The 15,813-nt window shown below is 43.1% G+C and overlaps 1 protein-coding gene across 2 annotated transcripts in view; it reads left to right on the top strand.

Moving 5' to 3' along the window:
- The window catches only part of TMEM131 (transmembrane protein 131), a 218,173-nt gene that overhangs the window by 42,242 nt on the left and 160,118 nt on the right, over positions 1-15,813 (top strand). For both annotated transcript variants that reach the window (XM_075852597.1, XM_075852596.1), the window contains exon 2: positions 4,421-4,482. In XM_075852597.1, the coding sequence (XP_075708712.1) occupies positions 4,421-4,482 (62 nt within the window). The remainder of the gene's footprint in view (positions 1-4,420; positions 4,483-15,813) is intronic.

Here is a 15,813-nt window from a genome sequence, read left to right as displayed (position 1 = left end):
ACCATTAGGTGTGTCCCTTCCTGTAATCTGCAGTCCACCCCTTTTGTCAAGCAAAATCTGTTCCTAGTTACAGAGCAAAGGAGACTAACTACAGGAAGTGGGGGTGTGTCTTTGCCTACAGAAGTCTATGGAAAGGGGGGGGGGCAGAAGGGGGTAGCAGAGCAATACAGACGCTGCGTATACGAGTCTATAACTGAGGCGCGGGGGCAGGAACAGGAGTTAGAAAACAGACGTGCAGCAGCTTCCTAGTAAGTGTTATGTCAGGGAAAATGGAGAATTGGGCTACGTTCAGACGAGCGTGTCCAATCAATTTGTGCACGTCAAAAATGTGCTTTTCCTTCATTTTATGTCCGTGTGTATTGGCAGCAGTGTGTTTTTGCGTATGGCATGCATTTTTCCCATCCGTGCATTCAGTGAGTTTCACGCAACGGACACTCGCTGCGTGAAAACCCACGCATGTCTGAATAGCCACATTGAAATGAATGGGTCTCTGCGCGGTGAGTTATTACGCTCATCTGAATGAGCCCTTAAAGGGAGAGCCTGCAGAGGGGAAAACTGCTAAATAATGCAGAATACAGGTCCTATAATGGGCAGAAAGTGTTATTTCTCATGTACATACAACACCGCTTTTTCTGAAAATACACCTGAAAAGTTATATAAGCGTTAATAAAGCGGCCCTCTATATTTTTGACCATTAGACATGCAAAAAATATAGACCACTTGTTCCTGACTTTGTTAGAAGAGCATCCGGACAATGAGTTGATCAGACAGTGTTCTGCTGCTAGGACCCCCCCAGCGATCATCTGTAATCCCCGGGGGAGTTTAGGAGTGTCGATTTAAATCAAAGTGCTATTTGTGTATTATACAACCAGGTTCTCAGTCCTCCAGACTGACGGCTGTTCATTGTAGCCGCTCTCTACTCTGGCTAATAGTTGAGTGTCCTTGACTGGGAAACCCCCTCTGTTGTCTCAAAATTCCTGGAGTACCTAAAAATGGGTTTTCTAGACCAGACAACCACCTTTTTAAGTAGTACATTGTTCTGGGAAGAAGTGATTGACCATATACAATTATCTTATGCCCCATTCACATGATGTTTTGGCATTCCCTCTGAGGTATACATTGGAAAGATCAATGGACCATGACATCAGGAGTTTTCGTAGGGCCAGAGTTCCGGGGCAGAGCATCTACTAGCGCTCTGCCCAGGGCCTCTGGCTCTTTAAAAGCTTGTCACGTAACTGTCGATATATGGACAGCATCTTCAGGAGCTTGCCTAACCCTGGAGACTCCGGGCAGAACATCAGCTAGCGCTCTGCGCAGAGTCTCCAGCACTGCTTCTGACGTCGCTGTCCATATATGGACAGGGACGTCAGGACTGTTGCAAAGCCGGAATCTCTGGCCAGAGAGTCGGCAACACTCTGGCCAGCGATTACGGCCCCAGAGAATCCCCTGACGTCACTGTCCATATATGCTCCCCTAGGTATACTTTTAAAGTAGAACTTCGAATGCCATACAGTAGCATCAGTCACCCATTGACTCCCATGTTAGAAAACCTATTCCCACCTTCAAAAGAAGAAGAAGAAAAAAAGGTATACCGACTTATGTGGGTGAGATTTCCCGACGTACCTGATAAACGTAGGGCAATGACGTGATGAGAATGGGGCCTTACAGTTTCTTATTTCTGGAGCGAGAATGGTAAGTTTTAGTAAAAATAAACCTGATCTGTAGGAATATGTGAAACCATCATCATATACCTTCCTTTGTGACTTGGTGTGTTCCCTATTTGCAATCCTTTTTAGGCAGTTGTGAGGCTTCACCATTCGCCAAGACTTCATGGTTGCTTTTAGATTATGAGCAACATTGCAGCAATAATAGTTATGTGCCCTTATGTTACATATTAGGGCTGGGCAATTAATCGGGGGAAAAAACTAACAAATTCCACGCAGCTAGCCGAGGTCCTCTTGTGGACTTCGGTTTTTGTTTTTTTTCGGTTTCAACTGTATCTGCATCCTCAGGACGCTGATACACTTGACCCCTATAGTAGAGCAATGGGCCGTCTGCTTCCTGCTCTACTATTCACTGTATATCGCTGGCCACTCACGGCTCAGCGCAGACAGGCGCGATGACATCACTGTCTCGTGCCTGTCTCTGTGCTGAACCGTGAGTGTCTCAGGATGCATGTATTCAGAGTCCGCTGCACTGCTGCCATATACCGGTGCTTCAAGCATCCTATTGGTCTACTGAGACCTCAATGCCCCAACCTCATTTATTTCTTGTTTAGCTTCAATGTCCTCCCCAATGACAGGGTTTAATACATGTATCTAGAGATGATTGCGGTCCCTGTATATAACCCCCATCAACCCTGTATACAGGGATTATGGGGGTTATATACAGGGACCGCAATCATCCCTGTATATAACCCCCATCATTAGTGTTTATACCATTGGGGTGGGTACTGTGCATTTGCCATGGCACGGGGGCATTGAGGCTAAACAAGAAGTAAATGGGGTTGGCATTGAGGACACACTGGACCAATAGGATGCCTGAAACACAGGTATATGCTAGAAGTGCAGCGGAACCTGAAAATATGTGCCAAGCCACACAGATCGGAGGAACAGAGGGATCTCCTCCCTTCGTCGTTGGAACGGGGTTAGGGGAGTATGTATTTTCTTTTCTTTATTAGGCACTATTGGTGGGTTGTATGGGGGCATTATACTGCGTGGGGGCATTCTACAGGGAGTGTATTATATACAGTGGGTTCAGGGTATCTATATTAATTCAATGGTGTGGACTACTTTATCGTTGTTTGATCGTAATTGAGGTTACATGTTCAATTAATCGTGATTTTGGTTATAATCGCTCAGCCCTGTTACGTATACACATACAGAATACTCATTTAATCAACGTTAAGAGAAAAACTAGAATATTCCACTTACCGTAAGGGTTAAAATTCTACAGCAGTATGGCTGTATATATGATATAATATAATGTGTCGAGGATGTTTACATTTTTGCTGTATTTTTCCAAATTGACTTAAAGAGGCTCTGTCACCAGATTTTGCAACACCTATCTGCTATTGCAGCAGATCGGCGCTGCAATGTAGATTACAGTAACGTTTTTATTTTTAAAAAACGTGCATTTTTGGCTAAGTTATGACCATTTTTGTAGTTATGCAAATGAGGCTTGCAAAAGTCCAAGTGGGCGTGTTTAAAAGTAAAAGTCCAAGTGGGCGTGTATTATGTGCGTACATCGGGGTGTTTTTAATACTTTTACTAGCTGGGCGTTCTGATGAGAAGTATCATCCACTTCTCTTCAGAACGCCCAGCTTCTGGCAGTGCAAACACAGCCGTGTTCTCGAGAGATCACGCTGTGTCGTCACTCACAGGTCCTGCATCGTGTCAGACGAGCGAGGACACATCGGCACCAGAGGCTACAGTTGATTCTGCAGCAGCATCAGCGTTTGCAGGTAAGTAGCTACATCGACTTACCTGCAAACGCCGATGCTGCTGCAGAATCAACTGTAGCCTCTGGTGCCGATGTGTCCTCGCTCGTCCAACACGATGCAGGACCTGTGAGTGACGACACAGCGTGATCTCTCGAGAACACGCTGTGTCTGCACTGCCAGAAGCTGGGCGTTCTGAAGAGAAGTGGATGATACTTCTCGTCAGAGCGCCCAGCTAGTAAAAGTAGTAAACACGCCCCGATGTACGCACAATACACGCCCACTTGGACTTTTACTTTTAAACACACCCACTTGGACTTTTGCAAGCCTCATTTGCATAACTACAAAAATGGTCATAACTTGGCCAAAAATGCTCGTTTTTTAAAAATAAAAACGTTACTGTAATCTACATTGCAGCGCCTATCTGCTGCAATAGCAGATAGGGGTTGCAAAATCTGGTGACAGAGCCTCTTTAAACCATGCTAGCTATGCTTTTTCACTCGGAATACAAAAGAACTGGAATGTTTGAGGCAAGTTTATTAAATTTAAAAAAATGGATAGTGTTTCCCGTTCATAGACATTCAGGATACATTAAGAGTACCTGTCACCTCTCCTGACACGTCCATTTTAGTATTCACCATAAAATAACGCTTCTGGAACCTCTTTTCTTAGAGCTCTGCATTGTGCCTTTCCTATGTGATTCATCCTAGAAAGTGTGTGTTACCAGATGGGGGTGTGTCTACACATCTGACACGGTCCAATCAGTGGGACTGTGTAGGGACACACCCCTTTGACAAGGGGAATGGTGACAGCCCGTTATCAATTTATTGATAAAATGTATTCCCCATGAAATAACTCTGGAACAAAAGTATTTACTAAAACAGACCTGTCAGGAGAGGTGACCGGTACGCTTTAAGAAGTCATGAATATGTTTGGTTGGAGAAGAAAGTGTTAATATTAATTTTTCTTTTTTCTTTGCAGCATTCATACAGTCAGAAAATGTCATTGAAGTGCTTCGATTTGATGAAGGAGGCCTTTTAGAGGTAATTTTAGGAGTTCATTATTAATTAGAATGCTGTTGTACAGTTGACTCGGCGACTACTGCTGTACTGCTCATCGTGTGATCTGCCTCTTCCAGCGCCCAATGTAAGGCCTCATGCACACGACCGTAAAAACTCCCGTTATTACGGGTCGTAATTACGACCCGTAATAACGGGCTCATAGACTTCTATTGGCGACGGGTGCCTTCCCGTTTTCTCACGGGAAGGTGCCCGTGCCGTTGAAAAAGATAGAACATGTCCTATTTCAGGCCGTAATAACGGCACGGACAGTCCATAGAAGTCTATGGAGCTCTCGTAATGACGAGTGGCTACATGTGTGCACCCGTCATTACGGCAGCGTTGCTAAGCGACGTCAGTAAATAGTCACTGTCCAGGGAGCTGAAAGAGTTAACTGATCGGCAGTAACTCTTTCAGCACCCTGGACAGTGACTACCGATCAGTATAAACCTGTAAAAAATAAAAATAAAAGACGTTCATACTTACCGACAACTTCCTGCTTCCTCCAGTCCGGTCTCCCGCCCGTTGCCTTGGTGACGCGTCCCTCTCGACATCCGGCCCGACGTCCTGGATGACGTTTCAGGCCATGTGACCGCTGCAGCCAATCACAGGTCAATCACAGGCTGCAGCGGTCACATGGACTGCCGCGTCATCCAGGGATGTCGGGCTGGATGTGAAGAGAGGGACGCGTCACCAAGACAACGGCCGGGTAAGTATGAATTTCTTTAACTTTTATTACAGAAAAGGCTGTCCCTTCTCTCTATCCTGCACTGATAGAGAGAAGGGGCTGCCGATTAGTGCAGTGCTATTTTGCCGCCAAAAACGTGCTCGTAAATACGGGTAGAATACGTGTGACACCGGACCCATATTTACGGGCACGGGTTCGTAAATACTGGTGCAAAACGGGTGGAATACGTGTGACACCGAACCCGTATTTACGCCAGTATTTACGGGTGGGAAAAATTACGGTCGTGTGCATGAGGCCTAAGAGAGTGTGGCTAAAGTGACACTTTAACTCCTTCCCACACCTCTCCATTGAGTCACCATGGTAGCTAGAGGCCTAACAAATGACGCCAGGTCTGCCATGGACAAACTATCCCTTGTTAAATTGTAAAAAACAAAAAACCCAAAAAACTAAATTCAAAGGAAAAAAAAACAAAACGTAAAAAATAATCCCACATGTATCTACATTGAAGGAAAAACTAAATTATTGTGGGTCTCAGAATGCGGTGGCACAAAAACAATTGGTATCGACCCAAAGAATAAAGTTGGCATGTTATTAATACCACAAGGTCAACGCCGCAAAAATACATTCCAAAAAACAATGTCCGAACAGCTGTTTTTTTTCCCCATTCTTTCCACCCCAAATGTTTTTTTATTATAAAAGCTATTCATACATTTATATTTCAAAGCGGTGTTATTTGGGAAAAAAAAACAAGCGCTCATACGGCTGCGAGGGCAAAAAAATAAAATAGTTCGAAAGTTATAACTATTTGTAAGTGTCAAGAGGAATAAACTAAAATCACTTCGTTCTTAGTTAGTCCCTTAGTGACCAGCCTATTTTAGGCCCTACTGACCAAGCTATTTTTTTGGGTTTTCTATAGTCGCATTCAAAGAGCTATAACTTTTTTTATTCTTCCGTCGACATAGCTGCATGAGGACTTGTTAATGGCACCATTTTGGGGAAGATATCATTTAGGGCCTGTTCACATCACCGTTCGCTTTCCGTTCCGGGGTTCCGTCGGAGGTTTCCGTCGGGTGAACCCCGCAACGGAAACTGAAACCACAGCTTCCGTTTCCGTCACCATTGATATCAATAGTGACGGAAACATTGCTAATGGTTTCCGTTCGTCACCTTTCTGGCAGGTTTCCGTTTTAACGACGGAATCAATAGCTGAGTCGACTGCGGTATTCCGTCGGAAAAACTGAAATCTGACGGAATGGTGACGAACGGAAACCATTAGCGATGTTTCCGTTGATATCAATGGTGACTGAAATGGAATCTGTAGTTTCACTTTCGGTTGCGGGGTTCACCCGACGGAAACCTCAGACGGAACCCCGGAACGGAAAGCGAACGGTGATGTGAACAGGCCCTTATCAATTTTAACTTATTTTGGGGGGGAATAGAAAAAAACCCTGAAATTCCGCCATGGTTCTGAGTTTTTTAAATTTGTGCGGTGAAAATAAAACATGACCTTTTATTCTCTGGGTCGGTATGATTACGGCGATACCATGTATGTATAGGATTTTTATGACTTTTGCACAATAACTCTTTTGAACTAAAATTATTTATTTTTGCATCGTCTCTTTCCAAGAGCTGTAATTTTTTTTATTTTTCTGTCAATGTGAAATGAGGGCTTGTTTTTTGCGGGACGAGATGTAGTTTTGATTGGTACTGTTTTGGCGTACGTGGGACTTGTTGATTAACTTTTATTATTACTTTTTTGGGGGGCGATGGAAAAAAATAGCAATTTTTTTTTTTGGTGTTACTTCGCAGTTTAAAGAGGCTCTGTCACCAGATTTTGCAACCCCTATCTGCTATTGCAGCAGATAGGCGCTGCAATGTAGATTACAGTAACGTTTTTATTTTAAAAAAACGAGCATTTTTGGCCAAGTTATGACCATTTTTGTAGTTATGCAAATGAGGCTTGCAAAAGTCCAAGTGGGTGTGTTTAAAAGTAAAAGTCCAAGTGGGTGTGTATTATGTGCGTACATCGGGGCGTTTTTAATACTTTCACTAGCTGGGCGCTCTGATGAGAAGTAACATCCACTTCTCTTCAGAACGCCCAGCTTGTGACAGTGCAGATCTGTGACGTCACTCACAGGTCCTGCATCGTGACGGCCACATCGGCACCAGAGGCTACAGTTGATTCTGCAGCAGCATCAGCGTTTGCAGGTAAGTCGATCTTACCTGCAAACGCTGATGCTGCTGCAGAATCAACTGTAGCCTCTGCTGCCGATGTGGCCGTCACGATGCAGGACCTGTGAGTGACGTCACAGATCTGCACTGTCAGAAGCTGGGCGTTCTGAAGAGAAGAGGATGTTACTTCTCTTCACAGCGCCCAGCTAGTAAAAGTATTAAAAACGCCCCGATGTACGCACCTAATACACGCCCACTTGGACTTTTACTTTTAAACACACCCACTTGGACTTTTGCAAGCCTCATTTGCATAATTACAAAAATGGTCATAACTTGGCCAAAAATGCTCGTTTTTTAAAAATAAAAACGTTACTGTAATCTACATTGCAGCGCCTATCTGCTGCAATAGCAGATAGGGGTTGCAAAATCTGGTGACAGAGCCTCTTTAAGTTACATATTAACTTTATTGTTTGGGTCATTACGGTCGCGGCGATACCATATATGTGTAGTTTTATTTATTTTTTTACACTTTTACAAAATAAAACCACTTTTTATGGAGAAAAAAAATGGTTTTATTTTTATTAACCATTTTTATTTCACATTTATTACTTATTTTATTAGTCACAATAGGCGACTCTACTATGTGATCTTTAGATCGCTGCTATAATGCTTTGGTATACTTAGTATACCAGAGCTTTATTGCCTGTCCGTGTAAATCTGACAGGCAATCTGTGTCCAGGGCGGACCTGGGGGCCTTTGCATTTGCGGGCCGCCGATGGCTGAGAGAGGGAGCTCCCTCCCTCTGTAAACAAGTTAAATGCCGCGGTCTCTATTGACTGCAGCATTTAACGGGTTAAACCGCCGCGATCGAAGTAAACTTTGATCGTGGCAGTTGGAGCAAAAGCCTCGCTGTCCTCAGATAGCTGAGCCCTGTGCCCCTTAGTGACCGCCGTGAAAAGGCGTATTGGTGGTCGCTAAGGGGTTGAAGATCTGTCGTTTCCCCAGAGATGTTAATCTGCTGCCATACCTGCTTTTCTCTCTTTCCCCTCTGTCAGAGCAGCTTAGGTACACACCATGTTGACGCTGGGTAGTGAACACTACCCAGATGTCAATTTATGTATAAATTGGCATATGAGCCACCGACCTGAACAGGCTGAATGAAGGGGAATGGAGGCACCTAGAAGCATGAAGAAAAGGCGTTGGAATCGGGTGGGGTCAATACAGGTATGGCAGTAGATTAACATTTCTGGGGACAGGCCCTCTCTAAGGCCCAGACTAGAAAGTGTCCTTAACAAGTTAAGGAGGATTTATTCCTAAATGTTGAATCGTTAATATTTTTGAAAATCAGAAGATAGATTAGTAGTCGCGAGATCACACTGTGTGGATTAAGCTGGACATGAATGAAGAGAAGTGTATGACGCTGATTGGTCAGCGTCATACACTTCTCTTTACTACTCCCTCTTGGTCAAGAGTAAAAAAAACGCCCAGTTGGGTATTAAGAACAAATTTGCATAACACTGAGCTTTTTGCAAGTGCTGTAAGTCGCACACAAACGTTACCGAAGTGTCGGGATTCTGAATAGACATCCCGTCCTGGTTGGACGCGATGTCCATTTACTGTCAAGATGCTTCAGTAACGTTAATGTGTGTGTGTATGTGACTGCACATAGTGAACAATGCAGGATCACGATGTGCAGAGTAAATGAATGGAGAGAAGTGTATGACGCTGATTGGTCAGCGTCATACACTTCTCTCCACAACGCCCACTTGGTCAAAAGTAAAAACACGCCCAGTTGGGCATTAAGTCATTAGCATAAAGCTAAAATAGGTCATAACCTGGTGAAAATAGATAGTCTTTCTAAATAAAAAGCACTGCTGTCACCTACATTATAGCGCTGATCTAATTATGTAGAAGATAGGGCACTTATAATGTGGTGACAGAGCCTCTTCAAACACTGTTGGCACATCCTGCTGCTATGCTAGTTGGTCTGCAGTAGATTACTAGTTCTAATACAAGCTCCGGAAATGTCATTCCATATACGGTACATTAGATGAGATGTCACTTGTGCCTCCAGTAAAGCAACGTGTTGTGCTATGAGTCACGTCTGCATAATAATAGGTATTAGGACTCGATGGCATGTTTATGTGGACAACATCTTACGAGAGTAAGCAGCTCTGCACATGTCACTCTCTATTGCTTAAACAATTGTATATAGTGGTATCGTCCAGCATCTTCTTTCTGACATAGGACGTTTAACTTTATTTTCATGGCCTATGTTGTAGTTTTATGTGCAGGCTTTCCCATTGCCACAGTGATCATATTCTACATTATGGTCAAGGTGGAGACCATTAAATACAAGTGACACCTCTTTGAGACAACCAGCAAAAATTGCCAAAAAAATAAATAAATACAATTAAATCAAGCACATAGATACTGTGGTTATTAAACCAGGTATTGGTAGTTTTGGCAGTGTGGGCAGGTGCCAAGTCCTGCTGGAAAATGAAATCAGCATCTCCATAAAGCTTGTCAGCAGAGGGAAGGATGAAGTGCTGGAAAATTTCCTGGTAGATGGCTGCGTTGACTCTGGACTTGTGGACACAGTGGACCAACACCAGCAGATGACATGGCTCCCCAAACCATCACTGACTGTGGAAATTTCACACTGGACCGCAAGCAACTTGGATTGATGCCTCTCAACTCTTCCTCCCGACTCTGGGACCTTGATTTCCAAATGAAATGCAAAACTGACTTTCATCTGAAAACAAGACTTTGGACCACTGAGCAACAGACCAGTCCATTTGAAGGCTTAGGAAACCTTTGCAGGTGTTTTGTGTTTATTAGCTGATTAGTGTGTCACACCATGAGTCTACAATCTTCAACTTTTACCCAATATTCAAATTTTCTGAGAGACTACATTTTGGGGTTTCATTGGTTAGCCATAATCAACATTAAACAGAAAAAAATGCTGGAAATAGATCACACTGTGTAGTGAATCTATATAGTATGAGTTTCACTTTTTGAATTGAATTGCTGAAATTCACACTTTGATGATATTCTAATTCATTCAGAAGGCGTGCGTGCGTGCGTTCTAAAAATTTATTTTTAAATGGTCTTTTATGGTGGTACTCTCACATGCAGTTTCGTAACAGCTGAGGAGCCACAGGTTGAAGACACTGCAGAACGTCAAACAGTACTGCACAGTATCCTTCTCAGTACCCAGGTTGGACGACTCCTTCCTGTTACGGGTCCGATTTTCCACAACAAATTTCAATGCAGAAAATCTGCAACGTATCATAGTAGCAACAAAGTGCATGAGATTTGAACAAATATCATCCTCAGGTTGCAAAAAAATATGCTGAGAAAATATGCATGAATTTTCCTGCGTTTTTTTTTGTCTTGTTTTAAATCTGCAGCAAGTCAATTTATGCTGCAGAATCGTTGCAGTTTTTCCCCGTTGTGTTGAATGGTGCGATAAAAGGCCCAACAAATCGCATGTACTGCTGCACCCAATCGCAGGCTGTAGCAGTCATACGGGTTGCAGCTTCATCACCGGAGACAGGACTGCACAGAGTCCAGAGGGATGCGTAAGGTAAGCCAAATGCGTACATAAGGTATGTATAAATTGGCAATTTATTTATTTATTTTCTGCGGTTTTCTGCATCGGCGATTCCGGGTGAAAATCTGCACAATTTTGTGTGTTTTTTTTTTTTGCCCGCAGTTTCCTGCTGGTTGTAGGTTGGGTACGATGTGTAATTTTACCTGATGTATGTGACTCGATGACTCGACCAGCTTTTCAGTCACCAACATGGCTCCCCAATCCACAACCTCTAGCATGTGCTGTCCTGCAGTTTATCCGGTTTGTGTGTGGGGTTTTGTATTTTTATTTTTTATTTTTTTTCCAATAGCGGTCAATTGCAACAGAATAGGCATGTTTTATTAAGGTACTTTCTTTTTTTTTTTCCCCTTCTAATCTTGGGGGAAAAAAAATAAAAAATCTAAGATGCAAAAACATGGTGTGAACCTATCCTAATATATGCACAACAATTCTCAATCATTTCCAACCTTTGCTTGAATCACGAGGTGCTGAATAAAATTCTGGAATTAAGAAACACGCACACACGTAATAAAAGGGAATGTGGACGCTGTGCGACCCATAAGTTTCCATGACTTCCAACTGACAAGAAATCCGGCAGGTTTGGATTCCTTGCACCAGTGTCATGGCCAAAGTGCTGTGTATCCCTAGCCTAGGAAGTAAATGTGGACCATTCAGAGATTGAGGTCAGAATTACAAAGACTGGCGCATCTTATGCCAGTCTTGGTAAAGGAAGATATTTGAGATGATTTGCCCCAAATTTATATAAAGATGCACGGACGCCGTGTACTGTCAGTTTTTTCACGAATCAGTTGCTAAAGAAATGCAGAAAAAAAAAAGTGAAACCAGCAAGTGCTTGTAGAGGAGAAATACGAATGACACACCGAAACCACACTCAAGATGCAACATGGACCCAAATCGGACACACTTGTGCCTTTCTTTATGATTTACAATATATTTACAGCAAAGACTTTTTGTATCTTAAAGGGAATCTGTCAGCAGTTTTCATCCGTCAAAACTACTGACTGTTCTATATAGAGGACGGGGGGAGCAGAATAAGCATACCTGTAGGGACAGTCATGCAGGACTGAAAAAATCTACGTTTTAATGCCCCCTCCTGCGAGTTCCACAGAAGCACCGCTTACATGTGTAGTGCTCCGGGGTGCACTCTTCACTGAATGCTTCCCAGACGCTACCCTCTGCACTGAGTAACCGTTCTAGCGCCCAATCAGAAAACCGCTAAACCTGTCACTTGTAGCAGAGCGGGCACTTGCTCTCCCCATCCTCTATATAGCGTTGTCAGCAGTTTTGAGGGGACAAAGCTGCTGACAGACCCCTTTAACTGTTTGTATGAGTTTTCTTGTTCATTCCCTCTTTATACCACTATTATGAAATATGCATTGACATGTATTTGTGTTTTTTTTTTTTTTTAATTCAGTACTAATAAAGTGATATGAATTTTATTTGGTAGTGGTGCCCTTTATGATTGTGGGTTGTATTCACAACAGTCAACCAACCTGCATATCGTTCGACTGGCTGTGATATTGCAACTTGTTAGGCTATGTTCACATCTCCATTGGGCAGATCCGTTCTGCTCTGTCAGAGGACAAGGTAAATAATGGACACCGCTGGTTGCCGACGGAACCCATTGACTTTAATGGGTTCCGCAGGCTTTCCATTGTGGTGTCCGGGATTATACCGGACACAATAGCGCTTCATGCTACGCTATTGTCTCCCCTAAACCCGGCCAAATCTGCGACGGAGGCCCCTAACTGAGCTCCAGACACAGATATGAACAGAGCCTTAGGAGTAAATAGAAAATCTAGGGCAGCTCTTCAGTTGTACTATGAAGAAGCATTAAAGTGATAGAAAATGAAAATGCAGTGTTTACATTATTTTGCTTTACGAATATAATGCAAACATATTTAATATATTACGGTTTTTATTATTATTTTAGTACATAGTACGGTACAGAAGTTCACTTTATATCTTTGTTGCACAGACTTTGACCTCTTATTACATATTGAAAGCTACATTCACTCGACAGTGAAAAAAACTGCTTTGAAAATCGGATCAACTGTCCATTTTTCACGGTCGTTTTGCATCAGTGTTTCTCCATTTTCAAGCCGTCCATTTGTTTTTAATGGCAGTTTGTCATATGTTTGCCATCTGTTTTTCATGGCAGTTTAATTTGACAGGGTGTTTTTTTTTTTTTTTGGTTTTTTTTTGTTATCCAAAACCCCTGAAAACACCATAGTTCCCATGTGTATATAGTGCCACAATGCAACTGTAGATAGTACCCACATAGTGCCACAGTGCCCATGTAGATAGTGCTACACCTCCCTTGAAAATAAAGCTACATTCCCCTGTAGAAAGCGCCACTGGGGCACCCTCTAGGTGCGGAATCCCCAGCCAGAGCATTTCCCACGCACTGGCTGGGGATTCTGCTCTTGGAGGAGCCCCTAGAGCCACTGTCCATATATGGATGTGGGGGGGGGGGGTAGAATGTGGCGCTCTCTACAGGGGGGGGGTGTATGGTGTAGGGATGCACGATGCATTGAAACTTCTGCATTGAAACAGTTCAGTATTGTAACACATGAATGTATAAGAGCGGGGCTGCGGCTGTGTAATACGGTTATTTACCCACTCCTGAGTCCTGACAAGTGCGCGCGGTCAGCATGGGGTGATGCGGCCAGCACTGCACTAATGAGCGGCGGCACTGAAGACCGAACATGGCGGGCGCACTACAAAACACCCCCATGTTCTGTCTTCCGTGCCTAAACCACCGCTCATTAGTGCAGCGCCGGCCACATCTCCTCATGCTGACCGCGCACGCACTTCCTGTCAGGAGCGGGGCAATGACTGTATTACACAGCCGCAGCCCGGCTCTGTAACGGCGGAGATCAGAGAAACCTCATCTCTGCCGTTATTCCCGTGAATGCTGCGATCACAGCGGACTACAGCATTCAGGGGAAAATGAGAAGGGGGGATGCCCCTTGGATCGCGTCACAGGGAATTCCTGTCACGCGATTGAGGGACATACCATATATGGGCAGACACACAGAGAATGAACAAGACCCCTGATAGTTGGCGGGCACATTAACAATTATACAAAGGCTGCCTGCAAGCAGCCAAGCCCAATTTCCCAACTACCAATTAGTAGTATGAAAAAATAAAAAATTTAAACTTTATTGGGCTACGTATAGCCAGACAGACCATATAAATTTAGAGTTAAAAATTTCACTACCTAGAGACCGTACTGGAAAGTGAGTTACCTGTATGATCACAGGCATTAGTAGTACAAGACTTGGGAATAGTGTTCAGTTCCCTAGCCAGTTAAATTGCTAGACTAGCTAATAATAAACAGTAGGTACGGTCAGTGGTAGGTATTAAAATCCTAACAGCCCCCCCGACATGTTTGGCTACAGAGTAGCGTCCTCAGGGGTACACGGGGCTAATGAACTGAACACTATTCCCAAGTCTTGTACTACTAATGCCTGTGATCATACAGGTAACTCACTTTCCAGTACGGTCTCTAGGTAGTGAAATTTTTAACTCTAAATTTAAAGTTTACATTTTTTATTTTTTCATACTACTAATTGGTAGTTGGGAAATTGGGCTTGGCTGCTTGCAGGCAGCCTTTCTTTGTATAATATATATGGGCAGACAGCCCAGGGTCCATTGAAGGACGCCAGGGCTGTCTTACCATATTTCCTGTTGTTAGGGCATACGTCCTTACTTAGTACACAGGCAGTTGTTAGGACATACCTATCAGTACACAGGCTAATGTACTGGCATATAGATATATACCAGTACATTAACATTACATTATTTTTAAACTTTAAAGGGAATGTGTTGCTAGAAAATATATATTTTTTTTTTAGTTAAACAGTTAGTGTATGTATACATGATTAGACATTGTTCTAATTTTTAAAAAATTTTCACGAGTCAGGAAATATTATAAATTAGATATTCATTTATAACATTTCCCTGTGCTGGTCACTAGAGGGAGCAATTCCCAAAATGGCAGCATTGGCATGTGGTAAAGCAACCACATTGCTTTATGCTGCAAAATTTGAGAAGACACACTCGCTCTAGCGTCCTCAAACATTCCCCCCTCCTTTATCCTGGTTAGTGCCAGGAGAAAGGAGGGGATTGAATGTTCAAACCTCCTACACTGTGTGTCGCCATTTGAACGAATACACAGTTTAGTAGGCTTACATACAGTGTTAATCACACACGAAAACACAAACATACACATAACTTACCTGCTCCTGCCGCCACTCCCTCCGGACCGTTCACTCGCTTCTGAACACATGTCTGGAAGCCGCGACCAGAAGTAGTCCTCTTACTGTCCGGCCGCAGCTTCCGGTCCACAAGAATATGGCGCCGGATGTTGCTCGGCCGAAGACCTTCCATTTGGACTGTGTGGGAGCATTCGCATTTTCTATGGGGATGTATGTGCCGTATTCCATCTCTGTATGTGTCGTTAATCGACACATGCAGAGATGAAAAAAAAATGGCAGCCCCCATAGTGAAGAAAAAGTTGGAAAAAAAAAAAGTTAAACACAAATAAATAACATATTTTTTTAAATAAAACACTAAAAGCAATTTTTTTTTTCGCAACACCCTTCCTTTAAATAAAAAAAAAAAATACACGTACACCTTTTTTACAATAAACATTAAAATAAGTCTCAATACATAAAATATACATATATTCAGTATTTGCACGGCCGTAATAACCTGCACAACAATTTTTTTGCATCATTTATGATTTGTACGCCTCTAAAAAACCCGCTTTCTATCACTTATTATGGGGCACGATGTGTGATGAATTTAACCTCCATGTGCCTCACATTAATAG

Source organism: Rhinoderma darwinii, chromosome 2 (assembly GCF_050947455.1).
Source record: "Rhinoderma darwinii isolate aRhiDar2 chromosome 2, aRhiDar2.hap1, whole genome shotgun sequence".
Classification (NCBI taxonomy): domain Eukaryota; kingdom Metazoa; phylum Chordata; class Amphibia; order Anura; family Rhinodermatidae; genus Rhinoderma; species Rhinoderma darwinii.
This window is presented reverse-complemented; position numbering and strand designations above follow the sequence as displayed.